Source organism: Cantharellus anzutake (genome assembly GCF_015039405.1).
Source record: "Cantharellus anzutake strain C23 chromosome Unknown EI90scaffold_33, whole genome shotgun sequence".
In the NCBI taxonomy this organism is placed as follows: domain Eukaryota; kingdom Fungi; phylum Basidiomycota; class Agaricomycetes; order Cantharellales; family Hydnaceae; genus Cantharellus; species Cantharellus anzutake.
In genome coordinates this window covers 621,128-634,033 of record NW_024066983.1, presented here as the reverse complement: position 1 = coordinate 634,033, position 12,906 = coordinate 621,128, and the positions used below count along the sequence as shown (strand labels likewise).

General features: G+C 52.0%; 1 protein-coding gene across 1 annotated transcript; it reads right to left on the bottom strand.

The window, feature by feature from the left end:
- Nucleotides 1-792: 792 nt before the first annotated feature.
- EI90DRAFT_3017511 (uncharacterized protein) lies at nt 793-1,933 on the bottom strand (the record flags this gene model as incomplete). Its single annotated transcript, XM_039057109.1, has 3 exons — nt 793-812; nt 910-1,258; nt 1,307-1,933. 3 exons carry the CDS (start codon nt 1,931-1,933, stop codon nt 793-795), a joined length of 996 nt encoding a protein of 331 aa, XP_038914604.1.
- Nucleotides 1,934-12,906: the final 10,973 nt, after the last annotated feature.

The following is a 12,906-nucleotide window of genomic DNA, read 5'->3' as shown; positions in this document are numbered from 1 at the left end:
ACTGAATAGAAAGGAAGCAGCAGCCCAAATAGGAATGAGGGAGAATAGCGGAACTGAATGGAGCAATGCAATAGTTGCAAGGTCCAAAGTAAGTCCGGAAAGTCCGAACTCGGAAGTTAAACTCCAGAAATTGGCAAAGGTAATTAAATGGAATGAGCTAACCAATACAATGGGTATAAGTGGAGGTGGGGTCAAAGTCCGTGGTCAGAGCTAAGACCAGAGGTTCCGGAGCGGAGGTCTGGAGTTGGGAGCATAGGTGTTGTGTGCTTGTCTGGAAGGTGTCGAGGATGAGGTCGGACCCGGAATGTTCCGGAGTTGGACTGAAGGTGGTGTCAGAGCCAGAGGTGGGATAACCTCTTGGAAGTCGGCAAGGAGAAGGTGATGGAAGGGAAGTAGGGCTCCGGAGTCAGTTTCGGAGTTCCGGGAGCCCAGAGTGGAGGTCGGGATTGTATGGATATGACAGGTTAGACAATAAGAACCATACCGGTTCCCAGAAATTTCTATGGGTAATGGCAGGTTATGTGTTATCTCAGGTATGGCTTACCACGGTTTCAACTGTATATCTAACTATCGGATTGATATTGCATTCAGACACCTGCCAGCTGATAACACCAACCCTGCTGTCAACAAAACTAACTTGTATGAAGTTATTGTCGAAATTGTATCCGGTGCGACACTGGACTTATCCGGAGCTCCAATTCAAATGGCTTTAAATCCAGGTCATGTGGCAAGGACATAAAATCATGGACAAGCCTGGTATCAAACCCAGGACCTCTAGCGTGCATCCATACACTACTCATCCTTGAGCCATGCTGGTATAGGCTGTTAAACTCTATACTATTGGGAACATATTATATTCTCCAACAACAAGAACCACTTGTGGTTCTCGAGAGTTTATTCTCGACGTACCCAGTTGTTGTACAACCACCTCAACTGCCTGCCCCAACATCTCCGTGATGGCCTTCTGGAGGTCATCACCCTGAGTGTTGGTTCCATCATCAGGGGGTCGGATTGGTGGTCTGAAAGAGTGAACAAGCTTGATACAATCCTTGTTCACCCATTTCTCTTTCAAATGGGAAGGTATCCATGCCAGTGACGAGGCGGATTTCTCACTTTCCAGGTCAGGGAATATAGTGGCTATCTGCACTCCAGGATACCCTGATCCTGGGACATGGATGTACTCGATGGGCATGTTGTCGTTGTCATGCAAGTTCTGAGTCATCATGACCATGGGACACATCCCTTGGTCACATAGTGCCTATTTAGATGCCCTAGTTGGATCTAGGGCTCACCTTGAATCAGTCACAGTAGACTCCAAGGGCCCTTCAGGAGCCCCTGAGGTCTTCATCGCATCACTAGGTCCGACTAGTTGAGGAATCCTTCCAGGAGTAATCTCCTGGTGATCCTCCAGTGCATCCATTCTGCAATCTAATTTATCGAGTCTGTCCGTGACCGCACTCATTCTGTCATCCAACTGTTTGTGGAAGCCATTCATTATCTGGATGAGTTCCTTCCACAGTACATTTTCTGGTGGGATGACAACGGAGAATGGAAGGTCTCCCTTTGCCGTTTGTTTGTTGACAGGGGGATTATTAGTCCCTGTCGACTTGCTACTCATGGTAAGTGGTAGTGGTAGTGGTAGTGGCACAGGTGATGTAGGGCCTGTGCCTCTTGCCGCTGACTGAGTCTCAGTGTTGATCAGCACGTTGTCCAGATCAGCAGTGATCGTGGCTGGTACTTCTGTATCAGCCACCACTCCTGACGAGTCTAACTCGTCTGGAGGTGCATTAGGGCTCCCAATTGGGTCAGGGTCAATTGGTGCAGCGTTGGGCTCACCAACGTCTGCAACAGGATCGAGTTCTTGTGCAGATTTCTGCACAGTCTTCGTCTTCTTTCGAGAAGAAGACAATCCAGCTGCCCCTTGAGAACTCATCAGGGAAGAGGGTCTGGGTGAAGATTAGATTGACATGCTTTGAAATGTCGATCGAATTGGGAACAAGCGTGGGGTTAACTGGATTAACTTAAAGATTATATATCTTTGGTATTCCTCCTCACTTGTTCCATGAGGATTCATGTGTAAATGGTGTTTACACATGAGTGGTGGTGGATGTGGGTTAGATGGAGTAGAAGTTTCTGCAATTGTTACTTGCGGTTCCTCGCATACAATATTGTGTGTGGGTGTCAGAGACCAGGTTGAGATGAAGGAGTGTCTCCATGGCAGAGGGCTTCGGCCTCAGCGACTTATGCCAGGAGCGCTGTGCCAAGTAACACGTCCGTGCCCTAACTTACTGTCAGAACCGTGCAAAGCTTCGCTGAGGGTAGCCATAGGCGACTGAACGTTGCCCGCTAGTGATACAGGCATCCTATACATGACTGAGCTTCAGCGAGGAATAACCTCACCAATCTCGAGGCCGAGGCTACTTAGGCAAGTGAGCCGGGATTTCGGCTTCAATGACTCGAGGAGGAGTGTTGCACCTTGTTCTCGACACGGTCCCGATACTTCAGAAGGTCGGAGGTCTTACAGGAACAGAAGTAAGCTTAGGGGTGAATGTCTAGTTGATTTCGAACTACAGTACAAGCATTAGTTACAAGCATTAGTTACAAGCTGTATATAAGCGCTAGGGAACTGAATAGGGAATAAGTTGCCAGATCTCATGGAGATTGCAGGCAGAGAAAAGAAGAAGGAAAACAAACAAGGAGCACATGTTTAAGACAGTGAAGGTCAAACGTGACCTCCGCCATGAGATAACAAGGTGCGGCGAAACATGGGACAAGGGTTGTGGCACTCTGCACCACTAGGTCGTTCAACGACAATTAGGAGAGGGGTCATGGGGAGGTGGTGGGAAGTGGTTAGGTGGCGATGGGTGGTGAGCGGAGTGTGCGGGGAGTGTTCGGGCGTGGGAGAAGGTTGGGGAGGAGGTCGTCCGACCCCAGGGAACGCCGGGTCATGACAGTATCCCCCTCTTAGGACTGAACCCTTGAAGTCCCAAGGAACTGGCGTGGGAACCGGTTCGGCTGAGCCCGAAATTTTGGTTCCGCCGGTGCAGTGATTGAACTTACCACCACAACAACCTGATCTTCCATTCTCATGGCTCCCAAGAAGAATCCAGTGGATATAAGGATGTGGAGCAAGGATGACATTGTCAATCAGTCTGATGACGATGTGGAGCTGATGGAACAGAAGCAAGCGGAGAGGTTGCGGCATCGCAAGGCTGAGATTGCACGTCATGAGGCCCAACAACAAGAGTAGGTGGCCAGGGCTTGAGCTGAGGCTGCATGCCTTGCCGCTGAGGAGGAGAGGCGATCGAAGGCATCAGATGTGGTCGCAGGCAAGGTGAGTACCCCGATCAGTATGATCTTTGCCAGGAACCTTTACTGATCATCCTGATCAAAGCGTCCTGCCGCTACATTGGTGGCGGGGGAAGGACTACCACCCTGCGAATGTTGTGTGAAGAGAGGTGTGGAGTGCGTTAAAGGCAACAGCGATTGTGGCGTCTGCGCCGCATGTCAGAAGTCCAGGCAGAAATGCATACGTGGGGCAGGAACGCCTCAAGCCACGAAGTGACCTCATATCAAGGCACCGAAAGGAGAGGGATCGACGATGGATGTGGACGATGTGGAAACAGAGGAGGATGAGGTGGTCAGTGACAAGGACAGGATCTATGATGTGCTTCGCAACATCCATCAAGCGATCTCTGGTCTGACTGCCATGGCGGGGTGACTGTTGGAACACGTCTGTGACACTGAGGAGAGAAGATTGATATTGATGGAGGTGAGGGTGAGGTGCGAGGCGAGGGAAGCGGGGGAGAGGGAGGCGAGCATGATGGGGTCGAGGGTCGATCGTTGTTGCAGGGATAAACCCTTGCACTACAAAACAGTGCTCTTTCATTCTTTCATGTACATACATTGGCAAGTGTAGTTGGAGTAGTCCCGTGACTGCACAGCCACAACTATACAACACCGTACTACAAGGACCTTTGGTGAGATTGAGAGAGGCAGGCAGGAGATTACTGTCCCCCCTGTGAGCCTGTGTGACATTGGGATAAATTCCATGTTACATCGTCCTGCGACGTCTACTTCTGACTCCTACTCCACTTTGTTCTTACATGATCCTTAAGCGCAATCCATCCATTCCGTCCCATGCCTTAGGCGCGATTTGGTCCCAGCTTATCCGGGTATCGTGAGTGAAAGTCCGCAACGAGGTCTGAAGCGTGACCAAGTTCGGTCGCGGGGAGCCACTCAGTCTCTTCTGTAGTCCCTTCATAACCGTCCCAACATACGAGGTACAACAGCTTGCAGCTTCGCCGGCAATCGATTCTAGAGTCGAGGATCTCGGCGATCTCATATTCAAGTTCACCATCGATTTCGATTGGCAGCGGTGGTGGCTGTGTGCAGTTCGGGATGGGGTTGGGGACAGTGGGCTCAAGTTGGGAGACATGAAAGACTGGGTGCACAGCCTTCATGGTGTCGGGGAGGCGGAGAGTACGAGAATGAGAACCTGGCTGCACGATGATCTCGAATGGCCCAAGGTTCTTATCAGTGAGCTTCACCGAAGGCCTAGTGGTGCGGAAGTACTTGGCCTTCACGAATGCGGAGCTGCCAATGTTGAACGGGGGAGCAGGTAGCCGTCGAGCATCCGCAGGGCCTTGGTAATGTTGCTGTGCATGGTTCATTTCCTCGCGTAGGAATTGGTGGAGAGAGTCGAGATTGACCAAGTACTCCTGGGCTTGCGCCGAAGTCAGATCTCGCTCGGGGTGTACGGCAAGGTTCGGGTGGTAACCTTTGTTCGTGAAGAATGGTGAAACACCGGTTGTAGCATTCAGCGTGTTATTGTAGGCGAACTCCACCAGAGGCAGGAGCTTGGACCAATTGTCCTGCTGGTAGTTACAATAGACATGCAGATACTGCTCCAGTGTTTGGTTCATTCGTTCGGTCTGACTGTCGCCTTCGGGATGGTAACCCAAGGTGAAGTGTAGGCGAATGTCCAAAGCCTTGCCAAGAGAGCGGAAGAAGTGGGAGACAAATTCTGAACCCCTATCAGAGGTTATGTGGGATGGAACGCCGTGCTTGGAGAAGATGTGAAGGAGGAACAACTTTGCTAACTCCGGGGCTGTTATGGTATCGGTCGTTGGCACGAAGATGCACTGCTTTGATAGCCGGTCGACGATAACCAAGATAGCTGTGAAACCAGAGGAGTCGGGAAGGTGCTCAATGAAATCCATTGATATGGAGTGCCACGGGCGTTCAGGAATAGGTAGCTGTTTGAGCAAGCCATATGGCTTGTGTCATGGGGCCTTGGCACGGGCACAAGCCGTACAAGAGGACACATAGTCCTTGACGAACGTGCAGACGCCCGGCCAGGTGTACTCTCGGCGTAACAGATCCAAGGTTCGGTTCTGCCTGAAGTGGCCAGAGAGCGGGTGGTCATGCTTATACCTCAGGATGCAAAGCCGGAGGTCGTTGGCATCGGGGACATAGATTCGGTTGTCTAGCCGTAATAGGCCATCTGCGTCTCGAGACCAACAGGAGTCCTCTGGGATCGGGCCAGCGAGGTAGTCGGCGATGGTGGGATCATGTCAGAGTCCGCGCGTCAGTTTGCGCGTAAGAATCTCCCCGGGAAACTAGTCGTTGTAAAAGCTGGGGGGCCAACCCAGCTGGCGATAAGGCCTTATATACATGAGTTCCGCAACTCATAAGAGCGCGGCTACACTGGGAACACATGGTAGCCGATAGAGAAGCGACATGAAATAGGAGAATAGATCATGCAGATAAGGGGGCGATAACGGGTGAGGGATGACGCGATAGCGGAAATAGCGCATTGAATACAGCCTGCGTTCTAACTACAGCAAATCACACGCAGATATCGACTTACGGGTACTCAACCTATCCGGATAGAGGTCCGGGCCGGCCGGATAACCGTCCGTGCCCTGACAGATCAGCAGGGAGGGCAGCTAGGATGTCTTTGTGGATGGCGTCGACGTCGACGAGGGAGCTCGCTTGTAGCATGGGTTCAGCGAGGTATGTAGCTCTTAGGGAGGATGTGAGCTGCTCCTGTGTGAACACCAGTCGGAAGTTCTGAGGGTTTACGCGAGCGTAGTCCCTATCCCCCTCTTTGGGGTAGATGTCCCAGCGTCTAGTCAATGCATCTGGTTTCGTGCCGAGTCTTCCCAGGTGGAAACGGACAACCAAGTTAAATTGAGAGAGAAACTCAGACCAATGAGCCTGGCGGCATGTTAGGAGCTTTGTGGTGCAGAAGTATTCCAAATTCTTGTGATCAGTAACCACATCAACGGGGGTACCGGAGCCTTCCAAATAATGCCGCCACCCTCGGAATGCTTCATAGATTGCTAGAAAGCTCCTTGTCGTGGGTGTCGTAGTTGAGTTCCGGCGCCATCAATGTCCTCGAACGAAAAGCGACAGGGCGTATCTCGTCATCTGCACAGTGGATAGAGATGATGCCTGAAATCGTGTAATCGGAGGTGTTGGTTTCGACTATGATTGGCGTGTTGGGAACCCAATGGGTCAAAATGGGGGCGGAAGTGAAAGCATCCTTAAGTCGTTGGAAAGCCGAACGACAATTGTCGGTGAATACCCAGGGGGCCCCCTTTCAGGTGAGCCGGGTCAGTGGTACCACAATATCAGAATACTCGTGGATGAAGCGCCGATAGAAATTAGCGAATCCCAAGAAGGACTGAATGTCCTTTACCTTACGGGGTTCAGGCCAATCTTGGATGGCCTTCACCTTCTCTGAGGACATGGCAAGTCTGCTAGGAGAAAGTACGTACCCGAGGTACTCCGTAGTCTTGGTATGTGTCAGGGCACACACCCTGACTAGCCCGGACCCGGACCCGCATCCGGACCTGCTTCTACCTGCCATGCTTCCCACATGTGCACATGCTCTGCACGCCGCATGCTCCGGGCCCGGTTCCTACTCCTTCATGTGACTTCCGGGTATCCCCGGAAGTTTTCCTGATATGGTGGCCACTGTGGGAAGATGAGAAGTTAGCTTCCTTCTCATCTTCTTACCCACAGTAGGCAAGTTGTATCTTACTTGCCTTCATATCTATTACATCTTCTTACCCACAGTAGATTGTGCCCTGGATAGGGCTGGCCAGACTTGAGGCTGTGGGCCATAGGGGAGGGTCATGGGGACCTGGGAGTCGTCCCCTGACAGTATGGAACTCACATTTCTTCGGGTTGGCGAATATCCCATGCTGTCGAAGCCTTTGGAGGACTTCCCAGACGTGCTCCTCATGGGAGGCCTCGTCCTCAGAGTACACTAGGATATCATCCAGGTATACGACAACACAGACGTCTAAGAGGTCGGTGAAGATAGAATTGACGAACCACTGGAATGCTGCAGGTGCGTTTGTAAGCCCGATGTTAGACACTGGTCCGGGGTCGGCACCGAAGGTCGCCAATGCGGGCCACTATTGGCCGCGATGGCCGCGATGCCTCAGACAAGGTCCAAGGGTAGGGCATTTGGCCTCAGCAACTCTAAAGGGAGTGCTGTGCCCCCTAGCTGTCTCTTGGCCCTCATTTCGGACTTACTGGGGTTGCCTTGTTGGGGTCAGGACTTAGGGGTCATGGTCACATCGATATTAGAGCTAAGGTACAATAAAGTATCATACAGGATATATATAGGAGGAAGAAATGAATGGAAGCGGACCCGGGCCGGAGGCCGAAGGGTCCGGAAGCAAACAAGAATAAGGAGTGGGGTTGGCCGCATAGCGGCCGGCAATGACCGAGGGTCAAAACAAACAATAACAGATAAATAAAGGAAAGAGCATAGGGCCGCAATAGCAGCGATGGTATCATAGCGGCGCTGGACTCGGAGTTGGGCCGGAGTCGGGCACGGGAATGGTAGTGGCCCTGTAGGGGCCAAGTGGGTGGGGTAGAGGAGTCATGCTGGGCATGGTGCCGGAGGCGGACTCGGGGTAGGAAGGTTGGTGTGGCAGCAGGGGAGTCGGCCAGGGGCAGGGGAGCCTAGGGGCAAGTGGGGGAGTGAGCAGGGAGTCCTCATGGAGGATAGAGCCGGGGTCAGGGCTTGCGCTCACGCTCGCATAGCAGGAACGGGCTCAGGTGGCATCGGGACAGGTGGGGAACGGGCCGGAATGCACAGCTGTGACACCCGAATGGCATAACTAGCCACTCGTAGGAACCATAGCGGGTTCGGAATGAGGTCTTCCACTCGTTGCCTGTGGCGATGCGCACAAGGTGGTAGGCATGCCGCAGGTCGAGTTTTGTATAGACCTTCGCTCGGCTCGGGGCATCTAGCAGGTCTGCTATGCGAGGCAGTGGGTATCTATCTTTCTTTGTAATCCGATTGAGGCCGCTGAAATCCACGCAAAGACAGAGCGATCCATCTTTCTTGTGGACGAAGAGCACCGGTGCGGCGTGAGCCGATGAAGACAGCCTAATGAAGCCGGTTGCCAGGTGCTCGTCTAGGAATGCTCGAAGAGCCTCAAGTTCGGTCGGGGATAAGGAATACAGTGTTCCCAATGGGGGGTGCGCACCTTCCTCTAGCTTGATCTTCAGGTCGAACTCACGATGTGGTGCCAGAGTGTTAGCCTTGCTTTTGCTAAACACATCGGTGAATTTGTGATAGACCTTCGGTACGGCGTTGAGGTCGGCGGGCTCGGACAAGGTGGATGAGTGCAGCTCACTCACTTGGGACGGGATGCTCAGGCTGAAGGTTACAGAACCTTCTAGTCAGGCAGTGTGGACAAATGCTGCAGAGCTGACTAACTCGATTAAAGGAGCCTGGCGGTCGGGATTACTCGGTGTGTCTTTGGATACGGGAACCGATGTGTCCGCTGGAGGAACAGCATTCGGCGATGGTTCAGGAGAGCTCTGGGGGATCGGACTGGATTGTTCAGACATCTGGAAAGTTAAATTGCTCTTTACCCAGTCAATCAATGGATTGTATCGGGTGAGCCAGTTATGTCCAAGGACGATAGCACAAGAGCCATCCAATGGGGTGACAAAGAATGTCATCGGGGTAACATCACCGGTAATAAAACAGACAGGGAGGTCGACGGCGCGGGTTATCACATTGTTTGTGGTGCCGTTGAATAAGCGGAGCTGCATAGGGGTCACGGTATAGGTCGGGATCTTTATTTTATTAATCAGTTTTGTATCAATAAAACAGTCAGAGGAACCAGAATCTATGAGAGCGGAGAAAACAATGGAGGGATCACATTTGTCTGGAGAAAGTAGACCATCAGGAGAGAACATATCCAAATGGGAGACAGAAGTCCCGGAAGTGGAAAACAAAGGAAAGCCGGGGGCATTCCCCCTTGAACTAGGAAATCGACTGTCAATGGAACAAAAAGAAACCGGGACAGAAAAAGAATTGGGGCTGGAGAGGGCGGACGTGTTCAAGTGCACCTCCCTCTGTGCATGAAGCGGTTGACCGCAACCATCCGATTGTGTGTGGTCCGGATGGTTGCCGGCTAATTTTTTGGGTCAGACAACGAGTCTGACTCCGGTTCAGGCATTGCCACCTTGGCTGCTCTAGCCTTGGAAGCGCTAGAGCCAGCCTTGTAGCAATCCTTAGCTACATGACCAGCCTTTCTGCAGAACATACAAAGCTTATTATCGAAGTGGCATTGGCACTCTTCCTTCGTGAGCCTGCCATTTTTGTCGAGTTTTGCGGCGAGGTCGGGTTTTGGTTTGCCGTTGGACTCCTTGTCCTTCGGCGTTTTGTTACTAGGGTTGGGTGGAGGGTCGGAAGGGCGTTGGTTTTTTGTGGGAGAGGATTTATGCAGCAATTTGTCGTTAGCATCGTGAACAGGCTTGTTGCGCCGCTCGATCTGAACCTTACAATCCCAGTGGCGGCCGTCGATATCTTCGGTTAGGTCTCGTAAGTCGTATAACAACGTGGGCTTACCAAAACGAGTGATCTTGTCCTTAATTCGATCAGGTAATCCGCGATAGAACATGGTGTGGAGTGCCCCTTTGCCGAAATTATCCAACTTGCCCACATAGTGGTTGAATTCGATCATGTATTTACCAATTCGCTGCCCATCCTTCATCGTGAGGTTAAATAACAATTCCTCGGCCTCGCTGATAGGGTCGTGCGGGCCGAAATTGCGCTCCAACTCATGCACAAACCTTGCCCAGTCATTCATCCATCGTGGTTCTCAACCTAGGCGATGACTGTGGAGGAGGTCGGGCTCGAACAAGTCGAGGGCCGGCCCCTTTAGGTATGACACCGCATACAACACCTTGTCGGATTCGTCAGGGAAGGCGTAGGCTCGAGTTTTGAAATTTACTTCGCATTGAACGAAGAACATGTGGAGTTTTTTAGGGTCTGATCCGTTGAACTGGTCGGGTTTGTGGACCTTTTTACAGGGGGGTTCACAGTGTGGGGGCAGAGGAGGTGGTGCTGGTGCTGGAGGTTTGGGAATGATCAGGCAGATGCTGTGGGTGGTGCAGGTAAGTTCTGAGATTGCTCTGGTGAGCATGAAGTTAACTTTATCCTTCGGTTCTACTTCCTCAGGATTGATCTCTTCGATGTCATCCTCACCATTGTCTTGGGTAGCCGCAGTGGCTGCTTCAGCTGCAGCGTCTGATGTCCTTCTCTCTGTCACTGGCAGCGGCGGAGCTTGAGCTGTCTCCTCGCCCTCGTTACCATCCTCAAAGTCGTCATCAGAGTTGCTTTTGCTAGCGTCTCGACATCGCCTCTTCGGGGTTGAGGAGCATGGGTAGTACTCATCACCTGCCGTAAAACTTTCAAATTGTCTCTCCTCTGTCCTACCTCTTTCAAATGGCGTACTAGAGCTGTAGTCTCTATAAGGAGTCATAGAAGGTCCTGCTGCAGCGTTCCTGACCTGTGAGTGGGTCGTACATCGTGACATCGTAAGGGTGTCAAGAGCGATAGGGAGTTCGAAATACTGTCAGAACCGTGCGAAGCTTTGCCAAGGGTAGCCATAGGCGACCAAACGTTGCCCGCTAGTGATACAGGCATCCTATACATGACCGAGCTTCAGCGAGGAATAACCTCACTGATCTCGAGGCCGAGGCTACTTAGGCAAGTGAGCCGGGATTTCAGCTTCAACGACTCGAGGAGGAGCGTTGCACCTCATTCTCGACACGGCCCCAATACTTCAGAAGGTCAGAGGTCTTACAGGAACAGAAGTAAGCTTAGGGGTGAATGTCTAGTTGATTTCGAACTACAGTACAAGCATTAGTTACAAGCTGTATATATGTCATATCGATCCCCGGCCATATTCCACAATCCCCTCGGTACCCCTCATTGGTCACCACCCCCTCCTTTCAATTTATTACCTATGCCTCCCTAAGTACGGAGCCCCGAAGGCTTCCGGACAGCTCTGACGTCCGCTAGCACACTCCTGCCTCCGCTGGACAATACACTCGCTTGCCCTGCAAAGCCCTTTGGGCCTGTCCCTCCTTTCCGTTTCTGGGTTATCGCCTGCCTTTCCGCTAACCCTGTAACCCGACTTGTCGGTAATATTCAATCGGCTAATGTCTAAGCCCCATTAGCTCCGCTCCGCCATTTGCGGACCTGCCCTCGCTATACTTAACTTGTACATAGGTTACACTCCAGTAATAAAATCGACTAGAGTTTACCCTCTTCAGTTCTGGTGGCCAGTTAGTAAGTTAGGGCATGGACATGTTTACTTGGCACAGCGCTCCTGGCATAAGTCGCTGAGGCCGAAGCCCTCCGTCATGGAGACACTCCTTCATCTCGACCTGGTCTCTGACAATATAAGCACTAGGGAACTGAATAGGGAATAAGTTGCCAGATCTCGCAGAGATTGCAGGCGGAGAAAAGAAGAAGGAAAACAAACAAGGAGCACGTGTTTAAGACAGCGAAGGTCAAACGTGACCTCTGCTGCGAGATAACAAGGTGCAGTGAAACATGGGACAAGGGTCACAGTGCTCTGCACCGCCAGGTCATTCAACGACAATTAGGAGAGGGGTTGTGGGGAGGTGGCGGGAAGTGGTTAGGTGGTGACAGGCGGCAAGCGGAGTGTGCGGGGAGTGTTCGGGCATGGGAGAAGGTCGGGGAGGAGGTCGTCCGACCCTGGGGAATGCCGGGTCGTGACACTTACTAAAACTGGCAACCAGAACTGAAGGGGGTAAACTCTAGTCGATTTTATTACTGAGGTGTAACCTATGTACAAGTTGAGTATATATAGTTACAACAAGGGCGGGCCTGCAAATGGTGGAGCCGAGCGGAGCGGAGCTAACGGGGTTAGACATTAGCTGATTGAATATTACCGACAAGTTGGGTTACGGGGTTAACGGAATGGTAGGCAATAACCCAGAAACGGAAAGGAGGGATAGGCCCGAAGGTGGGCTTGCAGGGCAAGCAAGTGTATTGCCCAGCAGAGGCGGGATGTCAGGGATCAGCAATGACCCTGGACCCTATGCCGGCTGTGTGTATGTGCATGGGAAGTATGCCGGTAATTCCCGTCTACTCCGCTTACCTAAGCCCCGGTGACCCGGATCATCTCCGGCATTGTTCTGGATCATTCTATGATCACGTGATTCTATCGGCAATCCGTTTGGTTTCCTTATTGCCGGACTCTACATGTATATAGCTGACCCTAAGATGGGGACATCCCTTTCCCCCGGCTTTAATGACAACTAGGTTATCGGAGCATCTTGTGCGAGCACGTGCGTCCCCTGACATGGGAGTGCACTAGCGGATGTCGGAGCTGTCCGGAAGCCTTCGGGGCTCTGTACTTAGGGAGGTGTAGGTAATAAATTGAAAAGAGGGGGTGGTGACCATCGAGAGGTACTGAGGTGATTGCGGAATATGGGAGCTCCGAGGTTAGTGAAGAAGGAGCAGAGGTAGACTGGAGGGATCGGAGGGAGTGGAAGTCGATGGCTGGGGATGGATATGACAGTGGGGCCTTGAGTTGGGGGAAGGTG